At 46.0% G+C, this 14,707-nt stretch overlaps 1 protein-coding gene across 3 annotated transcripts in view; it reads left to right on the forward strand.

Moving 5' to 3' along the window:
- The window catches only part of LOC106566714 (adenylate cyclase type 6), a 112,987-nt gene that overhangs the window by 90,205 nt on the left and 8,075 nt on the right, over positions 1 to 14,707 (forward strand). For all 3 annotated transcript variants that reach the window (XR_014380004.1, XM_014135026.3, XM_082959927.1), the window contains exons 4-9: positions 10,761 to 10,910; positions 11,993 to 12,114; positions 13,279 to 13,390; positions 13,545 to 13,672; positions 13,831 to 13,989; positions 14,083 to 14,224. Coding sequence is in view for 2 of the 3 variants with exons in the window: in XM_014135026.3 (XP_013990501.1) it covers positions 10,761 to 10,910; positions 11,993 to 12,114; positions 13,279 to 13,390; positions 13,545 to 13,672; positions 13,831 to 13,989; positions 14,083 to 14,224 (813 nt within the window). In the remaining variant the exon portion in view is untranslated. The remainder of the gene's footprint in view (positions 1 to 10,760; positions 10,911 to 11,992; positions 12,115 to 13,278; positions 13,391 to 13,544; positions 13,673 to 13,830; positions 13,990 to 14,082; positions 14,225 to 14,707) is intronic.

The raw sequence follows: 14,707 nt of genomic DNA on the forward strand, positions 1-14,707 counted from the left end.
GTCCAGGTCTGTAGTACCCTCCACCCTCCTCTCTAGGTCCAGGTCTGTAGTACCCTCCCTCTCTAGGTCCAGGTCTGTAGTACCTCCACCCTCCCTCTCTAGGTCCAGGTCTGTAGTACCCTCCACCCTCCCTCTCTAGGTCCAGGTCTGTAGTACCCTCCACCCTCCCTCTCTAGGTCCAGGTCTGTAGTACCCTCCACCCTCCCTCTCTAGGTCCAGGTCTGTAGTACCTCCACCCTCCCTCTCTAGGTCCAGGTCTGTAGTACCCTCCACCCTCCCTCTCTAGGTCCAGGTCTGTAGTACCTCCACCCTCCCTCTCTAGGTCCAGGTCTGTAGTACCTCCACCCTCCTCTCTAGGTCCAGGTCTGTAGTACCCCCTCCCTCTCTAGGTCCAGGTCTGTAGTACCCTCCACCCTCCCTCTCTAGGTCCAGGTCTGTAGTACCGCCACCCTCCCTCTCTAGGTCCAGGTCTGTAGTACCCTCCACCCTCCCTCTCTAGGTCCAGGTCTGTAGTACCCTCCACTCTCCCTCTCTAGGTCCAGGTCTGTAGTACCTCCACCCTCCCTCTCTAGGTCCAGGTCTGTAGTACCCCCTCCCTCTCTAGGTCCAGGTCTGTAGTACCTCCACCTTCCTCTCTAGGTCCAGGTCTGTAGTACCCTCCACCCTCCCTCTCTAGGTCCAGGTCTGTAGTACCTCCACCCTCCTCTCTAGGTCCAGGTCTGTAGTACCCTCCACCCTCCCTCTCTAGGTCCAGGTCTGTAGTACCCTCCACCCTCCCTCTCTAGGTCCAGGTCTGTAGTACCTCCACCCTCCCTCTCTAGGTCCAGGTCTGTAGTACCCTCCACCCTCCCTCTCTAGGTCCAGGTCTGTAGTACCTCCACCCTCCCTCTCTAGGTCCAGGTCTGTAGTACCTCCACCCTCCCTCTCTAGGTCCAGGTCTGTAGTACCCTCCACCCTCTCTAGGTCCAGGTCTGTAGTACCTCCACCCTCCCTTTCTAGGTCCAGGTCTGTAGTACCCTCCACCCTCCCTATCTAGGTCCAGGTCTGTAGTACCCTCCACCCTCCCTCTCTAGGTCCAGGTCTGTAGTACCCTCCACCCTCCCTCTCTAGGTCCAGGTCTGTAGTACCTCCACCCTCCCTCTCTAGGTCCAGGTCTGTAGTACCCTCCACCCTCCCTCTCTAGGTCCAGGTCTGTAGTTCCTCCACCCTCCCTCTCTAGGTCCAGGTCTGTAGTACCCTCCACCCTCCCTCTCTAGGTCCAGGTCTGTAGTACCCTCCACCCTCCCTCTCTAGGTCCAGGTCTGTAGTACCCTCCACCCTCCCTTTCTAGGTCCAGGTCTGTAGTACCCTCCACCCTCCCTCTCTAGGTCCAGGTCTGTAGTACCCTCCACCCTCCCTCTCTAGGTCCAGGTCTGTAGTACCCTCCACCCTCCCTCTCTAGGTCCAGGTCTGTAGTACCTCCACCCTCCCTCTCTAGGTCCAGGTCTGTAGTACCCTCCACCCTCCCTCTCTAGGTCCAGGTCTGTAGTACCTCCACCCTCCCTCTCTAGGTCCAGGTCTGTAGTACCCTCCACCCTCCCTCTCTAGGTCCAGGTCTGTAGTACCTCCACCCTCCCTCTCTAGGTCCAGGTCTGTAGTACCCTCCACCCTCCCTCTCTAGGTCCAGGTCTGTAGTACCCTCCCTCTCTAGGTCCAGGTCTGTAGTACCTCCACCCTCCCTCTCTAGGTCCAGGTCTGTAGTACCTCCACCCTCCTCTCTAGGTCCAGGTCTGTAGTACCCTCCCTCTCTAGGTCCAGGTCTGTAGTACCCTCCACCCTCCCTCTCTAGGTCCAGGTCTGTAGTACCCTCCACCCTCCCTCTCTAGGTCCAGGTCTGTAGTACCTCCACCCTCCCTCTCTAGGTCCAGGTCTGTAGTACCCTCCACCCTCCCTCTCTAGGTCCAGGTCTGTAGTACCCTCCACCCTCCCTCTCTAGGTCCAGGTCTGTAGTACCTCCACCCTCCCTCTCTAGGTCCAGGTCTGTAGTACCTCCACCCTCCTCTCTAGGTCCAGGTCTGTAGTACCCTCCCTCTCTAGGTCCAGGTCTGTAGTACCTCCACCCTCCCTTTCTAGGTCCAGGTCTGTAGTACCCTCCACCCTCCCTCTCTAGGTCCAGGTCTGTAGTACCCTCCACCCTCCCTCTCTAGGTCCAGGTCTGTAGTACCCTCCACCCTCCCTCTCTAGGTCCAGGTCTGTAGTACCTCCACCCTCCCTCTCTAGGTCCAGGTCTGTAGTACCCTCCACCCTCCCTCTCTAGGTCCAGGTCTGTAGTACCTCCACCCTCCCTCTCTAGGTCCAGGTCTGTAGTACCCTCCACCCTCCTCTCTAGGTCCAGGTCTGTAGTACCCTCCACCCTCCCTCTCTAGGTCCAGGTCTGTAGTACCCTCCACCCTCCTCTCTAGGTCCAGGTCTGTAGTACCTCCACCCTCCTCTCTAGGTCCAGGTCTGTAGTCCCTCCACCCTCTCTCTAGGTCCAGGTCTGTAGTACCCTCCACCCTCCCTCTCTAGTTCCAGGTCTGTAGTACCCTCCACCCTCCCTCTCTAGGTCCAGGTCTGTAGTACCTCCACCCTCCATCTCCAAGTCCAGGTCTGTAGTACCCTCCACCCTCCCTCTCTAGGTCCAGGTCTGTAGTACCTCCACCCTCCCTCTCTAGGTTCAGGTCTGTAGTACCCTCCACCCTCCCTCTCTAGGTCCAGGTCTGTAGTACCCTCCACCCTCCCTCTCTAGGTCCAGGTCTGTACCCTCAGTGACCCCTCCTGGGCAGGGGATGGCAGGTCTTTGGAGGGAGCTTGTGGAATGTGGTTGATCCCTGCTAAGTGAACTCCGTGTGGTTCTAGTGTCTCTGACAGGTCACAGTCTTTCAGGGTGTGAGGCACTGGCCTTCGCCCCATCAAGGGCTAATGCTAACCACAACGCTTTAGCCCCAGGTTAAAGAGGGGGAGAGGGCAGATGAATATTGATGAAAAAACATCATCATCATTAGTATAATCATCATAATGTCAACTATACAGTATTTCCATGTTTCCTTGGCCTTTGTTTTGAATGTTGTGTATCTGTCTGTGTAAGAGCACAGGATGAGCTTATGAATGGACTTGTATGAGATTGTAACTGAACAGTAAACAACGACATCAAACATGGAGACAATTGCATGCTCACAGTCACAGACAGTGACTGAGAGCACAAGTAAAGTGGATGTGAGGGAGAATGCTCGAAGGTGCAAACTCAAGTGTCAAATGATTCCACTGGTTAATGGTTTCACACAAACACACATGCGCAGTTGCATGCAGGCACACACACACACTCCCAGCTCCTAGCACCCAGTTGTGATCGGCTCCTCAGTGTTTGGTGTTGGCTGGGTATTGTAAAGGGGGAAGAAGGAGAGCAGGATGGGGGGAAGAGGGGTGGGCGTGAGATTGTCTGCTGTAGTACCACTATAGTGTATGTGTCCTTACTGGGAACAGAAAAAAAAGAAAGGAAAGACCCCTTCCATGTGTTTCCATGTATAAGCACCCCATATAGACTGTGTCCTCCCTCTCAGTTTTAGGTCACACATCTCTGGTGAAAGACGTTAACAGAATAGTTAGCTAGCTATAGCGTGCGTAACATTTGGTTCAGGGTTCTGAGATTAGGTCACAGCGAGCATTCCCCAAGTGAAACCCATGTGATCATAGATCGTATAAGATGTGAGATGTTAGGCTTGGGCAGTGCTTTTTTGATTTCTAATGGCAACTGGATAGAGATTCTTGACAGATTATATATTGGACATGTTTTCTGGATATGACACTCTGCTAAATGACTCAGATGGTGCGATCAGTGACAGATTATGTTAAGTATGAGAGGTCACTTTTGCTGTGTGTCTTACTCTTCTCCCAGCTGTCTCTTCTCTCCAAATACATTCTCACTTTCTCTCTCCTTCTAAGCACAATTCTCTCCCTGGTGGGACTGACATATTGAGAGGATATCTGTTGTTTATAGTGTTTATAGACACTGGGGCCAGAGCACAGACTTCCTGCTAAAGTAAATGACCGGTGAGCTAAATCCATCATAAAGGAGCAGAAATTATAAATAAACCCCCTGGAGGTTCTATTAACTCATCTCATCTTCATCTGGCCCTCCTGGGTGATGATGGCTGGGAAAAGCAAAGGGATAGCAGGGTGAAATGTGGTGGGGTTCAGAGAGGACAAGGGAGAGGATAGGAGTTTAGGGGGAGTCTACCCCCTGGAGCTTAGCTTGGTGGAGCATGGCCTGGACTGGGTGTGAAGGGCTAGTGGGTGGTTGGACTGTGATTGTTGTAAGGGCACTTGAGTGATTTGAACTTTGTAATTCCTACCTACTACAGTATGTTCTGACCATTAGCCTACAGCATATTTTTCCAGTCAGATATTTCCTTTCTTGTGATACTATGGTTATACTCATCATATTTCCAAAGTTATCAGCAGTTATATTTCAGTGTGTCCATATAAGTGGAAATTCTTGTTTATGCCACGATTAAAAAATCTACAGAAAACGACCTATTCCTATAATTTACAGTGTTAAATAATACTAATATGTGATACAAATATTTTAGGTGAACAAATTATTCATTTTGCCGTTATAATAATGTTGGTAGAAACATGTGAAAATTGTTGTAGAAATCTGTTGTCGCTCAAGTCGACTACAAAACACACAATGCAATGCTCTCTCTGTGAGCTGGCTGGCTAGATCGCAAACCTAGCTACACACAGTGGCGACCCGTCATTCAGGCCAGGTGGAGCACAGCCCCACCTCTTTTTAGCCCCACCTGTTTAGCTAAAAAAAATATATACAGTACCAGTCAAAAGTTTGGACACAGCTACTCATTCCAGGGTTTTTCTTAATTTTTTTATATTTTCTACATTGTAGAATAATAGTGAAGACATAAAAACTATGAAATAACACATGGAATCATGTAGTAACCAAAAATATAATATATTTTATATTTGAGATTCTTCAAATAGCCACCCTTTCCCTTGATGACAGCTTTGCACACTCTTGGCATTGGACTGTCGTTGAATCAAGTCAACAATCTACTGGCAAATCCTTTTCAATCCTTGTCATATGAAGAGAAATAATGAAGAGAAATTATAGATAAAACATGTCAGTACTCATCAGCCAATTGACATAAACATTACAGAACAAGCTGGAAATCGCAAATTCAACAATGAGTGGTTTGGAAGCAATCAGTGGCTAACTGCAAGCATTGCAAAGCAATCACTAGCCTGCTATTCAGTGGAGTGGGTGTGTGGTCCAAGTCTGGGTTCAAGGGTCTCTTTTCAAAGCTTAAAAGGATAAAAATTCAACATTGGCCATGCTGTCAGTCCAGCATGATGTCTGACACGCTCAAAACAACGGGAAACTCGGAACTGGGAAGTCTCAGTCTTCAGTGAGTTCAAGACAACTGGGAACTGAAAAAAACAAGCTCTGACTGGGAAAACATGTTTTGAATGGTCATCCAATTTGGAATTGGCAGACTTTTATGACAAAGTTTGATGCCAAAATTTGCCCGTGAAGATGCCAAAATTTGCCCGTGAAGGACCGCCGCGCCACCTTCCTGTTCAAGTGAGCACAGCACAACAAGGTGAGTCCTAAAATGTATTGAATGCTGCTGCAGAAATTATGCAATATGCCAGGGAGATATGTATACTGTAGCTAAGAAAGTAATACTAAGTGTATGTTGTGTTGTAAGCTATTAGTAGCCCATGTGCCTCACCCTAATAATTTGGTCCCTTTTCCCCTCATAACTTAGCCTTAGCCTCATTACGCACACCTGGCATTCATTATTACACGCACTTGTGAATCATTATGATGGAGCCGGATGTGCCGGGTAGGGGGTACCGTCATTATGATTCACACCTGGACTCCATCGCCTCCTTGATTACCTGCCCTTTATATGTCACTCCCTTTGGTTTCTTCCCCAGTCGTCATTGTTTCTGTTTCATGTCGGGCGCTGTGTGTGTTTCTTGTTTTGTTCATTTATTAATTACATGTATTCACTCCCTGAACTTGCTTCCCGACTCTCAGCCTACATCATTACAGACTGACGCCTCACCTAAGGGAAGCATCAGGGAGTGTCTTATTTATTTATTTTGGTGGGAATGACGTCGGGTCCGGGAGCCGCTACAGGCTCTCATGCCTCAGACAGATCGCCAGGCTCCCCTGCTACAGCCGGCTCGTCTGGCTTTCATGCCTTCACCGAATCGCCAGGCTCCCCTGCTTCCACCGGCTTGTCTGGCTGCCCTGCCTCAGCCGGATCACCAGGCTTCCCTGCCTCAGCTGGTCTGTCAGGTTCCCACGCCCCAGCCGGCGACAAGTTCCTGCGTATCAGCAGGGGTGACCAGTCCGCTCCTGATCCCCGGAGTTCGTCCATTTGGTTGGCGTCCTGTGGCTGGAGCCGCGCGCCGGGGAGGGGGTACCGTCACGTATGCTGTCCGGCGCTCTAGGTCACCATGCTCCCGCGTCTCAGCCGGACTGACAGGCATCCTGAGTCTGGAGCCGCTCGTCGGGGAGGGGGTACTGTCACGTGTGCTCCCTCTCCAGTCTCTAGGTCACCAGGCTGCTCGTTATGGTGCACACCTGTCACCATCGTTACGCGCACCTGCGTGTCGTCAGACTCACCTGGACTCATTACTTCCCTGATTACCTGCCCTATATGTCACTCCCTTTGGTTCCTTCCCCAGGCGTCATTGTTTCTGTTTCAGTTTCATGTCTGTGTGTTGTCCGTGTTTCTTGTTTTGTATTATGTTGCATTTATTTATTAAAACACTCACTCCCTGAACTTGCTTCCCGACTCTCAGCGCACGTCGTTACAAGTACCCAATACTCATACTTGAGTAAAAGTAAAGATGCCTTAATAGAAAATGACTCAAGCGAAAGTCATTAAAATACTACTTGAGTAAAAGTCTAAAAGTATTTGGTTTTAAATATACTTAACTACCAAAAGTAAATGTAATTTGTAACATATACTTCAGTATCAAAAGTATAAATTTCACATTACTTATATTAAGCAAACCAGATGGCACAATCTTGTTTTTTAGATTTACGGATAGCCAGGGGCACACTCCAACACTCATAAATAATTAACAAACAAAGCATTTGTGTTTAGTGAGTCCGCCAGATCAGACGCAGTAGGGATGAGCAGGTACAGTATGTTCTCTTTATAAGTGTATGAATTGGACCATTTTCCTGTGTAACGAGTACTTTTGGGTTTAAGGGAAAATGTATGGAGTAAAAAGTACATTATTTTCTTTAGGAATGTAGAGAAGTAAAAGTTGTCAAATATGAATAGTAAAGTACAAATATCCCCAAAAACTACTCAAATAGTACTTTAAAGTATTTTTACTTGAGTGTTTTACACCTCTGAACAAAAATGTGTACTGATTGAAAACAAAACTTAACTGTGAATTCATTGGAACATTTTCTTGCTGTGAGGAACATAGTTGTACCAGATTCTGTATACAAAGTTACAGGTTTTAGATTAAAAGTATGGACTGTAGAGCTAGGGTTGGCACAATTACCGTATAATCGTGTAACTGACGATTATGGATAAAGACCGTCATGAAAATAAAATAACCGCTGTAACTGTAAAAAAGAATAATAATTGCTTTTGTTTTTTTGTGTGGAACGAACAGCTGACTGAAGACGGGACAGCTGAGCATTCGTGCAGTTGAGTCCGTTTCTGCGGTAACATGGACTCTTTACAACCTGATAAAACTTTGTTGCTCCTTGCTGAAACAAGCAATATGTTGTAGAAAACTAGTCTTTGGTTGCCTAAGCAATGCCACCTCCTGCAGCAGCAGCACTTGCAGTCAGGAGCGGAGGAGAGGAAAACATTTTATTTTTTGGTGGATTTCTTTTTGCTATTCAAATTATTATAACAGTGATCACGGTCATTTGGCTGACCAATAACCGTCATCCAAAATGATTTTATTCTGCTGTGTATTCATTGAGTAATTGAGTAATTTATTGATTGAGCCTGCCCATACTCTCTATTCCTTTTTGGAAGTTTATTGTGTAATAAATGCATTTTATTCTATCCTGTGTTGTTTTGTCATGGCTGCTGCTGTTGTTCCTTTCCCTTTCTAGATCACTACTGGCTTACTAACTACATTTTGATAACCAAGGATTAGGTTCTCTTCTACAGAGTGGCTGTTTGCCCTCAGTATGTCACTCTGATGGAAATATGGACTATACCTCCTTAGATACTACAACTATTATTGTTTTAGATGGTCCTCATAATCATTATGCAATAGAGGGGACATAACAATATTAGTGGACAGTAGGAGTATGCCTCCAACTGTACTGTGGCATGGACAATATAAGGGCCCTACTTTGTGTGTGTGTGTGTGTGTGTGTGTGTGTGTGTGTGTGTGTGTGTGTGTGTGTGTGTGTGTGTGTGTGTGTGTGTGTGTGTGTGTACACAGTGACTGTAGTCTGGGACAGCTGTAGGCCCACTACAGGTAGATAGTGCTGAGTGTAGCTCCTGAAGAGTAGTTGTGTGTGCTATTGTGTAAACACAGGACCTGGATGTGTGTACCATGTCAACCTGCAGGCCTTGCAAGCAATTAGGCCTGTACTGTAAAGTACAACTATACACACAGACAACACTCCGTCACAGGCAAGAAGACAAGAAGGCAATGTCAACTCTCCTTCACAAATATGCACACAGTACTTTCTCTACAGACTACTTAAGTAAACATACAACGCACACACACACACACACACACAGCAGGTTTCTCTCTTCTCTTTGGGCTGTTTTTGCTTGAACAGTGAGAGTAATGTAAACAGAGCTGAGCGCTCGGAACCATCTGCCTAATGTCACTGTGTCCCATATCTGTCTTCTCTTTCTCTCTCTCTCTCTCTCTCTCTCTCTCTTTCTCTCTCTCCTTCCGTCTCTCTTTCTCTCTCTCTCTTTTTCTCTTTCTTTCTATCTCTCCCCCCTCTCTCTCCTACTCCTTCCGTCTCTCTCTCTCCCTCACTTCCTCCATCTCTCTCTGTCCCTCACTCCCTCCGTCTCTCTCTCTCTCTCACTCACTCCACTACCACCACATCCTTCCTCCCCTTAACACCTCCCTGTCTCCATGTTATCTGTTGTTGTCCCTTGAATGCTATTCTATTTTCTACACTCACCCCTCCTCCCTCCCCAGGTTAATACCCCTTCCCTTAGCTCACATATCTTCCTCTCTCTTTTTTATTGCTGCTTCTCATTCTATCTCTCGCTCCCCTTTCCCCATTTTCTCCATGTATCTTGTTTATTTATCTTTTCTCTTATTCTTCCTGTTTTATTTCTTTCCCTCTTCCTTGGTGTAAAACTCTGCATATTCACCTATGCACTTGTTTCTCGGAAAGGTCAGGGAGAGTTCAAAGTGAATTCATGGACCAGATGTGGATTAAGAGATAAGGGGCTATTAGCTAAACCAAGCCTTCTTCAGTTAATTTCACTCTTTGACGAAAAGCACACATATCGGCTAGGTGGAATTTCATCCCGTTCTTGTATAATGTTCTTAGGGGGAGGAATATTTTAAAGTGTGCAATATAATGGTTGTATGTTTACTGTAAACCTTAAATCATTCCAACCAAGCTTACCTGTGTTACTGTTTCTGCCCAGTAGGAGTCAGGCTTCACCTGCATAATGATGGGGCAATCAACTGTCTATTTCAGGATGATTAAAAGATTTATAAGGATGATAGAATCACTTTCATATAAAGTAGAGGGAGAGCATAAGAAAGAAAGAGAGAGTGAGGTTTGGCAAAGAAATATTGAATTTAGAAAAATATCTAATCTTATACCTCCAAGGAAAGATGTGGTTTAGATAGGGAAGACCAGGGTTAACCCTAGCTGGCACATTAGCCCCTTAACTTATTTGCTCATTTAGGGTCGCCACATAGGGTGTGACATAACAGTGTTTCCTGTTGGCATGTAGCAAGCCAGTGTTTGTGTCCAAAAAACAGCCTCGGGTGGAGTGGAGTGTTTCCACTCTCTCACGCAGCAAACTGTAAACAAGAGGCCATCTTTAAAGTGAACAGCCTCTCAGCGTGTCAGAGGGCAGAGTTTTTTCCCACGCTACAGCTGGGGACACTCCGGGGACAGTGTGACAGGGGAGGTCCCAGAGCCAGGACACAAAAAAACCTCTGTTTCATTTCAAGTTTAACGAGTTCAGAAAGCAAGATGGTAAACATATGAAGTGGTCAATGGACTGCCATGAGAGGACGAGAGCACGAGGAAAAAACGATCCCACAAACAGGATCATCATGCCTCCACAGGGAATGTTAATGTTTTTTCTTGGCGTCTGTGTGCGTGTGCGTGCATGCTTGCACGTGTGTGTGAGTAAAAGCATGGATATTGTGTATTTCCATACAAGGTCAGGGGTATGTAATGTATTATAAATGATGTAATTGTACATCTCAGTCCTTGAGGAGAAGCACAATGTGTCATTGGCCACAGTATGACCTGTGAATCTGTGTGTATGCCATCAAAGAATTAAAGAGAGCGAGAGATGTGCAGGGAGAGAGACAGAGAGAGCAGAGAAAGCACCATTTCAGTATCAGATTCCATGTGTGTTTCATCACTGTGTTTGATACTGTACATCCCTATCCAGATACCCACAACATGGCTCTACGCTGCCCCCTAGCACAGAATGTTTTGGAAAAACCGATGTGGGGTCAAGTCTCTAAATGTCCCCTTTCTTTATCCTCCTCTCTTCTAGCTGAGCGCCAACGTGCTGATATTCCTGTGCACTAACATCATTGGGATCTGTACCCACTACCCTGCTGAGGTGTCTCAGAGACAGGCCTTCCAGGAGACCAGAGGATACATTCAGGCCAGACTGCACCTGCAGAGAGAGAACCAGCAGCAGGTACACACACACACACTGTGTAAACACCTCCGCTGACTGACAGGAAGCAGTAATTTTGAAGGACATACAGTTGAAGTCAGAAGTTTACATACACTTAGGTTGGAGTCATTAAAACTCGTTTTTCAACCACTCCACAAATTTCTTGTTAACAAACTATAGTTTTGTCAAGTCGGTTAGGACATCTACTTTGTGCATGACACAAGTTATTTTTCCAACAATTATTTACAGACAGATTATTTCACTTATAATTCACTGTATCACAATTCCAGTGGGTCAGAAGTTTACATACACTAAGTTGCCTGTGCCTTTAAACAGCTTGGATAATTCCAGAACATGATGTCATGGCTTTAGAAGCTTCTGATAGGCTAATTGACTGCAGGAGGGACTGGTGCACTTCACAAAATAGATGGCATCATGAGGAAGTAAAATGATGTGGCTATATTGAAGCAACATCTCAAGACATCAGTCAGGAAGTTAAAGCTTGGTCGCAAATGGGTCTTCCAAATGGACAATGACCCCAAGCATACTTCCACAGTTTTGGCAAAATGGCTTATGGAAAACAAAGTCAAAGTATTGGAGTGGCCATCACAAAGCCCCGACCTCAATCCGATAGACCATTTGTGGGCAGAACTGAAGAAGTGTGTGCGAGCAAGGAGGCCTACAAACCTGACTCAGTTACACCAGCTCTGTCAGGAGGAATGGGCCAAATTCACCCAACTTATTGTGGGATACTTGTGGAAGGCTACCCGAAATGTTTGACCCAAGTTAAACAATATAAAGGCAATGCTACCAAATACTAATTGAGTGTATGTAAACTTCTGACCCACTGGGAATGTGATGAAAAAAAATAAAAGCTGAAATAAATAATTCTCTCTAATACTATTCTGACATTTCACATTCTAAAAATAAAGTGGGGATCCTAACTATGATAAGACAAGGAATTTTTACTCTGATTAAATGTCAGGAATTGTGAAAAACTGAGTTTAAATGTATTTGGCTAAGGTGTATGTAAACTTCCGACTTCAACTGTATTTATTAAATGCAGACACTAACTAAGCCAGATACCTCTCTCAACACTTCAGGAACGCCTCTTGCTGTCTGTGTTGCCAAGGCATGTTGCCATGGAGATGAAGGCTGACATCAACGCTAAGAAAGAAGACATGATGTTCCATAAGATCTACATCCAGAAACATGACAACGTCAGGTCAGCATAGACACAATCATCCTGGTAACCTCAGTAGCCCTGCCCTGACAACGACACATCAGTAACCACAGCATTTCTTCAACAAACCAAACTGACAAGAGCTATGACCTCTAAAGGCATCAGCATTCTTCAGTTCGGCTGGTGGCTAGCCAATGTCAGCTAGGAGAACCGAAGAGTGTGCTTCGCTTGAAAAAAGCGCAATAGAACTGTTTGTCTATTTTGAGACGCCGTAGCCAAAATAGTCAGAATTGGTCTAAGATAACTCAAGAAATCTGTCATTAATTTTGACGTTTTTTGCCAAGGAGATCTTAGTCGGTCAATTTGACATTTAACTAATGTTTGGTGCAATATTTCTCAATGTGCATAAAAACGTGTCGTCCCTCATTGAATGAGGACTAATAGGAATCCCTAATGTTGACCAATCACTGAGGAAGGGGCGTAGACTTCAGCTCCGAACTTTGGTTTGCCTCTAGAAAGAAAATGTGTGTGCCCGAACAGCCGAAAAACCCTCACCGAAGTCCAAAACATGCAAAAACGTCACAAAATGTGGTTATAATATGTACACAAACTGTTCCGGACTGTTTCGGCTGGGAAGCATGCAGACGCCTTAACATGTAACACAGTGTTGATGTGTTTTATCTCTTGACCTCATTTAACTGTTATTCAACAGTATCTTTTATCAAATAAAGGCAGGGTACTTGTATATTTATTCAACACTGCACATCAACATTCTCATACACACATACTGTATATACACATGCATGCACGCAGACACACACATACACATGCATGCACGCAGACACACACACACACACACACACACACACACACACACACAGACACACACACACACACACCCTTACTCAGGGCTTGGCAGAGAGCGGGCTAATTAACACTAGTAAGGGAATACTTAATTACCAGCAGCCAAGATAAGATAATCCCCAAAGAATGGGAGCTTCAGCCCAGATTCAATTACAGCACCGACTATACACACACACACACACACACACACACACACACACACACACACACACACACACACACACACAGGCAACTAGACAGACATTAAGGCTGTGGAAAGACTACCCCAACACATAACAGGAGGAGGAAGGGTCATCCGATTAGTTACTGATCAATCAATCCTGTCTCTCTCTTTCTCTTCAGTATTCTGTTTGCGGACATTGAGGGTTTCACCAGCTTGGCGTCTCAGTGTACTGCTCAGGAGTTGGTCATGACTCTCAACGAGCTCTTCGCCCGCTTCGACAAACTAGCATCTGTAAATAAGAATTTCTCTTCACCTTTCTCTTTTCCACTTCCCCCATTTTTTCACAAATTTTCTCCATTAACTGCTGTCTTGCCCTTCCAATTGAATATAATTGGTTCTCTGTCCCTCTCTAACTGCCATAAGTGCTTTGTCTATCTGTCTGTAGGAGAACCACTGTCTGCGTATTAAGATCCTGGGGGACTGTTACTACTGTGTGTCTGGGCTGCCTGAGCCCCGCGCTGACCACGCCCACTGCTGTGTGGAGATGGGCGTCGACATGATAGAGGCCATCTCGTGAGTATGGGGAACGTCTGTGTGTGGGGAGATGCCATATTTTCTAGACATGACAAATCATAAAATATATATCAGAAATGTATTGCTTCAGCCTGTTGGAGTATCATGTGTTTTTTGGAAAGACATTTAACCTACATGTTCTTTGTGTTAATGTGCAGGCTGGTGCGTGAAGTGACGGGGGTCAATGTCAACATGCGTGTGGGAATCCATAGTGGCCGTGTGCACTGTGGGGTGCTGGGACTCAGGAAGTGGCAGTTTGACGTGTGGTCCAACGATGTCACACTAGCCAACCACATGGAGGCTGGGGGCAAGGCAGGGTGAGGGAGACACACATACACACACACATGTATGCACACACACATGTGCGCGCGCACACACACACATAGACTGACCTTGTGTCCTTCTCCCAGGAGGATCCACATCACCAAAGCCACCCTGCAGTATCTAAATAGGGATTATGAGGTGGAGCCGGGTTTCGGAGGGGAGAGGAATGCCTACCTGAAGGAGAACAGCATTGAGACCTTCCTGGTGCTGGGCTGCAGCCAAAAACGGGTCAGGGACAAAACTACTTCCTACACTTGCCAACCACCACACGTACAGTTGTATGACAGTTTACAAGGCTCTCCAAACACTGGGGAATTGAGGTTGTTCCACGAAGAGTGCCTTTTGCAACTCTTTGATGTTTTAAGCAGACATTGTGCACCAATATTGAATTTTAAAAGCATGTTATATTAAATGAAGTGCCCTTTAATATAGACCACATGGATAATTCAATAAATCTCATTTTGACATGTCACTCTTTGCACCCCATGTGACTTCTAAGAAGATGTGTCAAAATGTAAAGTTTGCACCATCCCCTAGTTATTTTGTTGCTTTGACAAAGTAATTTCTAAAGATGATTATTTATTTAATGTTATTAGTGATTAATTTACGTCAGTCCCTCATTTTAAGGTCAACCCTGTTATGTGAACTGAACTCTTGTTGCTGAGGCGTATTTCTGTCTGTAATAAAGCCCTTTTGTAGGGAAAACGTCAT

The sequence above is a fragment of the Salmo salar genome, chromosome 13, assembly GCF_965601325.2.
Source record: "Salmo salar chromosome 13, fSalSal1, whole genome shotgun sequence".
Taxonomy (NCBI): domain Eukaryota; kingdom Metazoa; phylum Chordata; class Actinopteri; order Salmoniformes; family Salmonidae; genus Salmo; species Salmo salar.